A 12,654-nucleotide genomic window follows, 5' to 3' on the forward strand; every position below is an offset into this window, starting at 1 on the left:
CATAGTTCAGGATATTACAGGATTCTTTTCCTAGTGATGGCAGGGTTATGAGGGCATTTAGTTTGTTTATGGCCTTTGATATTGATGTTTGTGGTGTGGTGTACTGTATACCCTGTATGGTTTGTGTTCTGTTAAGTGGAAGTGGATGATCATTTAGGGTTATAAGAGGGTATAGTCTTTCCAGGGTCAGGAGGTATGTACGTATATAATTTTTGTGTGAGATTTTGATGAAAATGATCATAATGTATGAGGAAAATGAGAATTATTTGAATATTCTTCACTTGGTGGGGGCAGTTCATCCAGGGTGGGAAATTAGTTATTCTGGTGTAAGATCAGGGGGAGGAGGCAGTACTCATACTGGGAAACTTCCCATTCCTAAACAGAAGCCCTACAGGGGGCATGTTTTCCTATTACATTGATAATACATATGACCTATCTTTCTTTTAGAGTCATGGTTTCTTTCATTTTTCCTTCACCCCGGATGGTAGCTAAGGTCTATGATACTTATATTGAAAAAAAAAAAAAGGCATAAATAGTTTTTTTTTTTTTTTTTCCGCTGTCTCCCGCGTTCGCGAGGTAGCGCAAGGAAACAGACGAAAGAAATGGCCCAACCCACCCCCATACACATGTATATACATACGTCAACACACGCAAATATACATACCTACACAGCTTTCCATGGTTTACCCCAGACGCTTCACATGCCTTGATTCAATCCACTGACAGCACGTCAACCCCAGTATACCACATCGATCCAATTCACTCTATTCCTTGCCCTCCTTTCACCCTCCTGCATGTTCAGGCCCCGATCACACAAAATCTTTTTCACTCCATCTTTCCACCTCCAATTTGGTCTCTCTTCTCCTCGTTCCCTCCACCTCCGACACATATATCCCCTTGGTCAATCTTTCCTCACTCATTCTCTCCATGTGCCCAAACCATTTCAAAACACCCTCTTCTGCTCTCTCAACCACGCTCTTTTTATTTCCACACATCTCTCTTACCCTTACGTTACTTACTTGATCAAACCACCTCACACCACACATTGTCCTCAAACATCTCATTTCCAGCACATCCATCCTCCTGCGCACAACTCTATCCATAGCCCACGCCTCGCAACCATACAACATTGTTGGAACCACTATTTCTTCAAACATACCCATTTTTCCTTTCCGAGATAATGTTCTCGACTTCCACACATTCTTCAAGGCTCCCAGAATTTTTGCCCCCTCCCCCACCCTGTGATCCACTTCCGCTTCCATGGTTCCATCCGCTGCCAGATCCACTCCCAGATATCTAAAACACTTCACTTCCTCCAGTTTTTCTCCATTCAAACTCGCCTCCCAATTGCCTTGACCCTCAACCCTACTGTACCTAATAACCTTGCTCTTATTCACATTTACTCTTAACTTTCTTCTTTCACACACTTTACCAAACTCAGTCACCAGCTTCTGCAGTTTCTCACATGAATCAGCCACCAGCGCTGTATCATCAGCGAACAACAACTGACTCACTTCCCAAGCTCTCTCATCCCCAACAGACTTCATACTTGCCCCTCTTTCCAAAACTCTTGCATTCACCTCCCTAACAACCCCATCCATAAACAAATTAAACAACCATGGAGACATCACACACCCCTGCCGCAAACCTACATTCACTGAGAACCAATCACTTTCCTCTCTTCCTACACGTACACATGCCTTACATCCTCGATAAAAACTTTTCACGGCTTCTAACAACTTGCCTCCCACACCATATATTCTTAATACCTTCCACAGAGCATCTCTATCAACTCTTATCATATGCCTTCTCCAGATCCATAAATGCTACATACAAATCCATTTGCTTTTCTAAGTATTTCTCACATACATTCTTCAAAGCAAACACCTGATCCACACATCCTCTACCACTTCTGAAACCACACTGCTCTTCCCCAATCTGATGCTCTGTACATGCCTTCACCCTCTCAATCAATACCCTCCCATATAATTTACCAGGAATACTCAACAAACTTATACCTCTGTAATTTGAGCACTCACTCTTATCCCCTTTGCCAGGAGAGACTGAGTACAGAATGGAAAAAGGTGAGAACAATGGAAGTAAGGGGAGTGGGGGAGGAATGGGATGTATTTAGGGAATCAGTGATGGATTGCGCAAAAGATGCTTGTGGCATGAGAAGAGTGGGAAGTGGGTTGATTAGAAAGAGTAGTGAGTGGTGGGATGAAGAAGTAAGAGTATTAGTGAAAGAGAAGAGAGAGGCATTTGGACGATTTTTGCAGGGAAAAAATGCAATTGAGTGGGAGATGTATAAAAGAAAGAGACAGGAGGTCAAGAGAAAGGTGCGAGAGGTGAAAAAAAGGGCAAATGAGAGTTGGGGTGAGAGAGTATCATTAAATTTTAGGGAGAATAAAAAGATGTTTTGGAAGAAGGTAAATAAAGTGCGTAAGACAAGGAAGCAAATGGGAACTTCAGTGAAGGGCGCAAATGGGGAGGTGATAACAAGTAGTGGTGATGTGAGAAGGAGATGGAGTGAGTATTTTGAAGGTTTGTTGAATGTGTTTGATGATAGAGTGGCAGATATAGGGTGTTTTGGTCGAGGTGGTGTGCAAAGTGAGAGGGTTAGGGAAAATGATTTGGTAAACAGAGAAGAGGTAGTAAAAGCTTTGCGGAAGATGAAAGCCGGCAAGGCAGCAGGTTTGGATGGTATTGCAGTGGAATTTATTAAAAAAGGGGGTGACTGTATTGTTGACTGGTTGGTAAGGTTATTTAATGTATGTATGACTCATGGTGAGGTGCCTGAGGATTGGCGGAATGTGTGCATAGTGCCATTGTACAAAGGCAAAGGGGATAAGAGTGAGTGCTCAAATTACAGAGGTATAAGTTTGTTGAGTATTCCTGGCATAAATAGTATCTGACTATTTTTTTCTTGCTTAAAAAGGTTAATGCACCACATAAGGCAGGTGTCCTCTGTTGTGTGATTGTTACAAAGTTTATCAAGGAGCAGGCAGGTATGTTCCCACTCACTTTATCAACATATTTTACAAGATCCATGATTAGGTAGATGTAGTTTGACATTATATTTATGACCATAATATGCATAATTACTTAAGGAAGAATATAAGTGGTATCATTTCTTCAGTGTATGTATGGATCATGTTGGGATTGGCATAATGCATGTACAGTGCCACTGCATAAAGGGAAAGGGGACAAATGTGGGTGTTCAAATTACAGAGAGAAGTCTGTTGAGAGTACCCGGTAAGTGTATGGGAGAAAGAGGAAGTCATGCACAAAGTATTTGACCAGGGAGGAACGATGTGGTTTAGGACTGGCAGAGGATGTGCGAATCAGTTTCTTTGGTAAAATGTGTGTGAAAAGTACTTAGAGAAACAAAAGGATTTGTATGTGGCATTTGTAAACCTGGAGAAAGCATGTGATAGGATTGATAGAGATAATTTGTGGAAAGTGTTACAAATATATGGTGTGGGAGCAAAGCTATTAGAATCATTAAGGAGATTTTATCAAGAGAATAAGGTTTGTAAGTGAGTAAGTAGAGAGGAGGGTGAGTGGTTCCAGGTGAAGGTGGGTCTGCAGCAGGAAAGTGTGATGTCCCCCATGGCTGTTTAATTTGATTATGGAGAGGGTGATAAGGGAAGTAAATGCAACCGTCTTGGAGAGAAGGGCAGGTATGGAGCTGTAGTGCATGAGAGGGGGGCCCTGGGAGGTGAATCAGTTGTTGTTTGCTGAAGACACAACACTGGTGGCAAATTTGAGTGAGAAACTGCAAAAGTTGGTGTCTTATGTTTAGGAGGGAGTTAAGAGTAAATGTAAATGAAAGCAAGGTCATTAGATTAATCAGTGCAGAGAGACAAGTCAAAGGGTTGTGAGTTTGAATGGAGAAAAGTTGGTGCAAATGAGGTGTGTTTTGAATACCTGAGAGTGGATATGACTGCAAGTGAAACCTTGGAAGCATAAGTGAGTCGTAGGTTAGGTGAGGGGGCAAAGGTTTTGGGAACATTGAAGAAAGTATGGAAACACAAGGACACTATTTGGAATAGCAAAAATGGATATGTTTTAAGTAGTCTTCTTGATGTTGTATGAATGTGAGGCATAAGTTATAGATGAGAATGTGTGAAGGAGGGTGGATGTGTTGGAAATTAAATGTTTGAGGACTGTTGGGTGTAAGGAGGGTTAATGGAGTAAGTAATGATAGGGTAAAGGAGATGTGTGTAAATGGAAATAAGAAAGTGTTGCTGAGGGAGCAGAAGTGAGTTTGCTGAAATAGTTTGGCTATATGGAGAGAATGAGTAAGGGTAGACTGACAATGAAGATATTTGCCTCAAAAGTGGAGAGGATAAGAACAAAGGGGAGACTGAATTGAAGATGGAAATGTTAATAGACTTAACAGGGCTTGTAAAGCAACAAGCCATGGAAAAGTCTATGGGACCTGATTGTGGATTAGAGGCTGTGTTTTTGGTGCATTATACAAGATGGTTGAAAAATAGATATTAGTGAATGAAGCCATTTTTTCATCTGTTCCTGGTACTACCTCATTAATGGAAAAATGGCAAAGTACAAAAAAAAAAAATCTCTGGAATTATTTAAGACATTTTGCATGTTTTCCAAAATATTAGATCCACAAAGTAATATAAGATATGTGAAAAGATGTAATCCAATGTATGATGAAATGCATGAACTGCCTTATTGTAGAAAGCAGAAAAATGTTTTCAAATCCAAGTTAAATGTTTCAATTTATTAATTTTTCTAAGAAGCACATAAGGTATACACATTAGGTGGTAGTAGTCAGTAAAGATGTTTGGTAGGAGCCTATGAAAATACTGCATTAGAGGTAACCACTGCCAATGGCCTGTTAAGGGTGAGGCACTAAAGGCTAAAAAGTGGTACTGGAGTTTACTAGTTATGGAGACTCTTTTACTTTGGCCACCCCCCTCAGGGAGTTCCTGGAGGGATTAGTCATCAGATATACAGATAGATGGTTCACATGATTCTATAGCTAATGGTCAACTTCGACTAAAAAATAATGTGTATATGCAGTGTTTCATGTTTTCTAAAATCTTAGATGCAATATATCTCCCATTATCACAAATATGTCGTATGACTAGACCCGTGGAGAAGGCAGGATTACCGGTCAAAATGCCCAGGGCACAGAAGAAAGGTGATATTTAAAGATCTTTATTATGTAATGGAACAAAGAATAGAGCAGACATGTAATAATCATAAGTTTTGTATAGATTATTATTTGCTGCCATCTCCTGTCATATGGGCCCCTCCAGCCCCCTTTCCTTAGGGGAGAAGCAAATTTCAACCTTTTTCCCAGGACTAACATCAGCTCTCGGAGGTTCAGCATATGATCCCAAACTTATGTTTCTTTTATGATGTATTTGGTTCATGCTTGGGTATGCTCTATGTCTACAGATGAACACTGAATAATTGTGTACAAATATACTCACTTCACTGGTCTGTATTTACTGTCATTACTTTTCTATCATGTTCAAATTAGCTTTAATAATATCTCATCAAAGACACAGACCATGGAGATGTTGATGAATTGATGGAACGACAGGGGACAATCTGGCCAGACCTCTCCAGTAAAGTATGGACCATAGAGCGTAGGATTGCCGCACTTTGCCCTATATTCACACTTGTAATTTAGAAAAATGAGAAATTTCCCAGGATGAATGAGCAAAATGGGTTTTTGATTTACATTGATTTCAGGGCTCATAATACACGTATAAGAAAAATGCGAACTGAAAAAAAAGAAACATGTACATATAAGTGAGTCATTGACTAAATATTAGTAGCTGCATATTTCTATGTACCCAATACTTCTAAAGTCTGGAATAGAGAAAATGGAACGGCGTACAGTTACATATTGACTAGATTGTTAATAGTCTCATAATGTACCTGATCACATCATTAAGACAACCATCTGAAACGAGTCCAGACGCTATCAATAACCCTCGGGGACGACCTGTGCCATTTATGGCACCTAGAGAATGGGATGTAGTGATAAAAGTTCATAATATGCTTGACCAAGCGAATCTTTACACACATACTGAATGTAAAGGATGTAGATGAAATAGGCAGAAAAGTTGAAACAAAACGTAAAGCGAGCTACATGATACGTCGATAAACTAAAGATGAATTAAGGATATTTTGGAAATGTATTAGGCAGTCTATCATCTTTACAAAAGAGTTCGACCATCATCGCCTTAGGTCAAGGGTGAAATTATTTTTTAGTTTCTTAAATTTATGGTCTGTGTCAGGGTGTACCCTAATGTACCATTTCAGTATTACCAATAGTGTAAAGTCCTATATCTGTTGAGAGGGTACGGTGGTCGGTGAAAATGGTTGGTATAGATTGCTAGAACAAACACATGCCAGAACTTTCTTGTTCTTGTATATATCTATATCAAACAAACAGCAGAATACAATTAATTATAAATCAATTCGTTTGTTGTAATGTAGGAATCTGACTAGTCCCAAGACTGGAGTTTTTACGTCGTTCTCTAGAAAACTTGTATGACCTGATCAACGTATGCAGAAATAATTTGCCTTAAATATCTGGTTATCTAAAGGTGATACTTGCTGAACCACCTGCTAATCTGTACTGTTATATATATGTCGATACATTAAACATATTCATCTCTCTTCCTGAGATTGGCAACGATGTCGAGGTTCCCTTGTTGTGGATGAAACTCTGTTGAGGAATTTCCGGATATGACTTTCCTCATGGTTCGATTAAAATCCTTGAAATAGTATTTGAAATGGAAAAGAGCAAATCGCAAATAATCGTAAGTACACATTGAACAGCAGATGTTGTACCAAATGTTTACATTACAATTTTAAAGATTTTACATGGCCATTTCCGTTCAATATGGCGGATAGGAGGCTTCCTGTTTATATTTTGATCCTCCCCACCCCCCCACTACCAGCTGATTCCAGGCTAGATCAGTTCTAGGTCTGCATATCTTCCAATGGTTCACGCATTTCTTGTAATCAGAAACTACCCAATGGGTATGATTAAATCATTTCCTACTATAGGGAGTGTTGTCATATTCTCTTTGGGCTGTTGAGGACATAGCTGGGCGGATCTCCTACGTCGGGCAATTTGCTCATTAAACAGAGGTTAATAATGTAGATTGTATTTAGGTCTTCATCACAAGCGTACCATTTATATTTGATTTTTGTTATGTACTGGAAAATGCCCCACCTATATTAAAGCAAAAATCTGGGGTTGTTAATGAATACAGTTAACTAGATTTATTAGTCTAGATTTAGGTAGGGGTATTTTGCAAATTCAGAATTCTTGACAATGGTGGCCAGGGCTTGGAAGTAGGTGGAAAATGTGGCGTTTTATGAAGAAACTAAAATGAAGCATACCATTCTAGCTTAAGTTAGTTTATATATATATATATATATATATATATATATATATATATATATATATGGCCGTTTCGAATATCCAGCTCTAGTTAGGGTAGGTAAGGTTAGGTTAGGGTAGATTAGGTTAGGTTTTATATATATATATATATATATATATATATATATATATATATATATATATATATATATATATATATTTATATATATATATATATATATATATATATATATATATATATATATATATATATATATATATATATATATATATATGGCCATTTTGAATATCCAGCCCTAGTTAGGGTATGTAAGGTTAGGGTAGGGTTAGGTTAGGTTAGGTTAGGTTAGATTTGGTTGGAATGATTTTTCCTATGGTTTTTGGTGTCTGATTTTTTTCTGTCCTAAATTTCGACTTTTTGTTAGTGAAGCCATTAGGTTTTAAGAGGCAGTATACATTGTTATTGTAATTATTATACACATATTGTTAAATTTCACCAGGACCATGAACCTTGTATAGGACAAGGCCCTTTAGTACTCTGTTAATGACTTCTCTTGACATCTCAGTGCTTTCTAAAACCTACTTCCCATTCCATCTCACTTGTGTTAAGGCTTTAGTGTCTTACACTGTGAAAACACTTTTGGGTGTGTCGTTCAGCTCCTCACATGTTTTTACTTCATCCTTTACACTCTGCTTTGAATTTTTCAGCCAGACTAGCTGCCTTTTAGCTGACAGTTTACTGTAGTTAGATTTATAGAGGATCTTCAGATTTTCTCTGATTTGTCTTAATTATTATTTTCAGTTTGCTTCTCCTTTCTTCTCTTTGTAGCATTGTTCCTTACCCTCTTATAACATATAAATACTGTCTGGCTAGAGTTCCTCCTTTCTTCTCTTTGTAGCATTGTTCCTTACCCTCTTATAACATATAGATACTGTCTGGCTAGAGTTCTGCCTTTATCTTTGTTAAAGCATATCAAATCAATTTTGCTTTTTAGTATCTTTTATTTAATTTCTCTCTTAATCTTTCTTTTGTATTTGTGTGAGTGGTGTTTGGAGACCATATGTATCTGATCCACTTCATTGAAATAGGAATGGGGTGATGATAAGTAATGTATTGAAACTGATAGTGCTCATACTCTATGTGTAAATCAACTCATCAGTAAAATTGTGTCTGAAAAATTATCACAATGGGCCTAAAGAAAATCTGAAACATTTCAAGTTTTCACCTTTCAGTAAGTGTATGACTCCTGATATATACAGATGTGCTTCAATAACAGAACATGTATCATGATTAAGTTGAACAAATTATTTATAGTTTCAAATTTGTAAATTGTCTGTTTACTTGATACTGTAGTAAATCAACTAGTTTTAGAATGTACTTGCTAACTTTAGCTCTTTAATTGCAGCTGCTAGATAAAAATGGACTTGAGACAGTGGCTAAAGCACTCTCATCTGGATGTTGGAATCTTACCGAATCTGGAAATCTTGAAATAAGTGGATCAATAGGAACATCATCTACAGTTCGAGGGAATGCTCCACAGTTGACTTTGGCTCAGGGCAATGCTCGTCCAGTCACACAGGTTTCAGGTACATTTGAAAGAAAACAATTTAGATTCTCTTCCCTGTGGTCTCTTCTGTGAACATGATTTATATTCCTTGGGAATATCCTGGTCAGATCCATCTTATCCCATAAAAGGCTATTAAGGAGGCTTCTGCTCTTTCTTACCCCTTTGCGAACCCCCCTCGAATCATTGCAGCTGCTTGCTCATTTTGGGCCAGTCCTTAACCAATCAGCAACTGACCCCAGGGTGATACTGTCATCCCACTCATTTCAAGCTGCTCAGAGATCACAGTTCTCTGAGACTGCTAACCTTTAACACACTGTTCATGCTGTTGCTGCTGTTACCCTGCTCTCTTTGGATCAGTATCCTTATTTCATGTTTTGCATACTATTTAGTTTTTATTGATGGTGTATTTATATACTTACATATTTAAATTTTTTTATTATACTTGACTGCTGTTTCCTGCGTCAGCAAAGTAACACCAGGAAACAGACAAAGAATGGCCCATCCACTCATATACACATTATCATTGTTATCGTTATTATCATACTTAGTTGCTGTCTCCTGCGTTAGTGAAGTAGCGCAAGGAAACAGACAAAAGAATGGCCCTACCTACCCACATTTACATGTATATACATAAACTCCCACACACGCACATATATATACCTACACATTTCAACGTATACATACATATCCATACACAGGCATATACATATATACACATGTACAAATTCATTCTTGCTGTCTTCATCCATTTCTGTCACCACCCCGCCACACATGAAAATGGCACCCCTTCCCCCCACAGGAGGTAGTGCTAGGAAAAGACTACAAAGACCACATTCATTCACACTCAGTCTCTAGCTGTCATGTGTAATGCACCAAAACCACAGCTCCCTTTCCACATCCAGGCCCCACAAAACGCTTCACATGCCCTAGTTCAAGCCATTGACAGCACGTCGACCCCGGTATACCACATCATTCCAACTCATTCTATTCCTTGCACACCTTTCACCCTCCTGCATGTTCAGGCCCTGATGCTCAAAATCTTTTTCACTCCATCCTTCCACCTCCAGTTTCGTCTCCCACTTCTTCTTCCCTCTACCTCACCTCTGACACATATGTCCTCTTTGTCAATCTTTCCTCACTCATTCTCTTCATGTGACCAGACAATTTCAATACACCCTCTTTTGCTCTCTCAACCACACCCTTTTTATTACCACACATCTCTTACCCTTTCATTGCTTACTCGATCAAACCACCTCACATGACATATTGTCCTCAAACATTTCATTTCCAACAAATCTACCCTCCACACAACCCTATCTATAGCCCATGCCTTGCAACCATTTGACATTGTTGGAACCACTATTCCTTCAAACATACCCATTTTTGCTTTCCAAGATAACGTTCTCACCTTTTCAACGCTCCCAGAACTTTTGCCCCCTACCCCATCCTGTGACTCACTTCCACTTCCATGGTTCCATCCGCTGCTAAATTCACTACCAGACATCTAAAACACTTCACTTCTTCCAGTTTTTCACCATTCAAACTTACCTCCAAATTAACTTGTCCCTCAACCCTACTGATCCTAATAACCTTGCATTTATTTGCATTAACTCTCAGCTTTCTTCTTTTACACACTTTACCAAACTCAGTCACCATCCTCTGCAGTTTCTCACCCAAATCAGCCACCAGTGCTGTACCATCAGCGAACAACAACTGACTCACTTCCCTATTATCCACAACAGGCTGCATACTTCCCCCTCTCTCCAAAACTCTTGCATTCACCTCCCTAACCACCCCATCCATAAACAAATTAAACAACCATGGAGACATCATGCACCTCTGCCGCAAACTGACATTCACTGGGAATCAATCACTTTCTTGTCTTCCTACTCATACACATGCATTACATCCTTGATAAAACTCTTCACTGCTTGTAGCAACTTACCTCCCAAAGCAAATACGCTTTCCGCAGAGGATCTTCATCAGCTCTATCATATGCCTTCTCCAGATCCATAAATGCTACATACAAATCTGTCTGTTTTTCTAAGTATTTCTCACATGCATTGTTCAAAGCAAACACCTGATCTACACATCCTCTTCCACTTCTGAAACCACACTGCGCTTCCCCAGTCTGATTCTCCGTACATGCCTTTACACTCTCAATCAATACCCTCCCATATAATTTCCCAGGCATACTCAACAAACTTATTTATATATATTTATTAATTTTGCTTTGTCGCTGTCTCCCGCGTTTGTGAGGTAGCGCAAGGAAACAGACGAAAGAAATGGCCCAACCCACCCCCATGCACATGTATATACACACACGTCCACACACGCAAATATACATACCTATACATCTCAGTGTACACATATATATACACACACAGACACATACATATATACCCATGCACACAATTCACACTGTCTGCCTTTATTCATTCCCATCGCCACCTCGCCACACATGGAATACCATCCCCCTCCCCCCTCATGTGTGCGAGGCAGTGCTAGGAAAAGACAACAAAGGCCCCATTCATTCACACTCAGTCTCCAGCTGTCATGCAATAATGCCCGAAACCAGAGCTCCCTTTCCACATCCAGGCCCCACACAACTTTCCATGGTTTACCCCAGACGCTTCACATGCCCTGATTCAATCCACTGACCGCACGTCAACCCCGGTATACCACATCGATCCAATTCACTCTATTCCTTGCCCGCCTTTCACCCTCCTGCATGTTCAGGCCCCGATCACTCAAAATCTTTTCACTCCATCTTTCCACCTCCAATTTGGTCTCCCACTTCTCCTCGTTCCCTCCACCTCTGACACATATATCCTCTTGGTCAATCCTTCCTCACTCATTCTCTCCATGTGCCCAAACCATTTCAAAACACCCTCTTCTGCTCTCTCAACCACGCTCTTTTTATTTCCACATATCTCTCTTACCCTTACATTACTTACTCGATCAAACCACCTCACACCACACATTGTCCTCAAACATCTCATTTCCAGCACATCCACCCTCCTGTGCACAGCTTTATCCATAGCCCACGCCTCACAACCATACAACATTGTTGGAACCACTATTCCTTCAAACATACCCATTTTTGCTTTCCGAGATAATGTTCTCGACTTACACACACACACACACACACATATATATATATATATATATATATATATATATATATATATATTCTTTCTTTCAAACTATTCACCATTTCCCGCATTAGCGAGGTAGCGTTAAGAACAGAGGACTGGGCCTTTGAGGGAATACCCTCACCTGGCCCAATTTTCTGTTCCTTCTTTTGGAAAATTAAAAAAAACGAGAGGCGAGGATTTCCAGCCCCCCCGCTCCCTCCCCTTTTAGTCGCCTTCTACGACACACAGGGAATACGTGGGAAGTATTCTTTCTCCCCTATCCCCAGGGTATATATATATATATATATATATATTTTTTTTTTTTTTTTTTTTTTCTTTGTCGCTGTCTCCCGCGTTTGCGAGGTAGCGCAAGGAAACAGACGAAAGAAATGGCCCAACCCACCCCCATACACAATGTGTACACACACACACGTCCACACACACAAATATACATACCTATACAGCTTTCCATGGTTTACCCCAGACGCTTCACATGTCCTGATTCAATCCACTGACAGCACGTCAACCCCGGTATACCACATCGATC

The 12,654-nt window shown here is 39.6% G+C and overlaps 1 protein-coding gene across 1 annotated transcript in view; it reads left to right on the forward strand.

Annotated features, from left to right (window-relative positions):
• Positions 1-6,658: 6,658 nt before the first annotated feature.
• Positions 6,659-12,654, forward strand: part of LOC139755446 (uncharacterized) — a 150,470-nt gene continuing 144,474 nt past the window's right edge. Inside the window, exons 1-2 of the mRNA XM_071673756.1 lie at positions 6,659-6,812; positions 8,809-8,989. Of these exons, the coding sequence (XP_071529857.1) occupies positions 6,786-6,812; positions 8,809-8,989 (208 nt within the window). The 5' untranslated portion in view covers positions 6,659-6,785. The remainder of the gene's footprint in view (positions 6,813-8,808; positions 8,990-12,654) is intronic.

The sequence above is a fragment of the Panulirus ornatus genome, chromosome 19 (assembly GCF_036320965.1).
Source record: "Panulirus ornatus isolate Po-2019 chromosome 19, ASM3632096v1, whole genome shotgun sequence".
Lineage (NCBI taxonomy): Eukaryota > Metazoa > Arthropoda > Malacostraca > Decapoda > Palinuridae > Panulirus > Panulirus ornatus.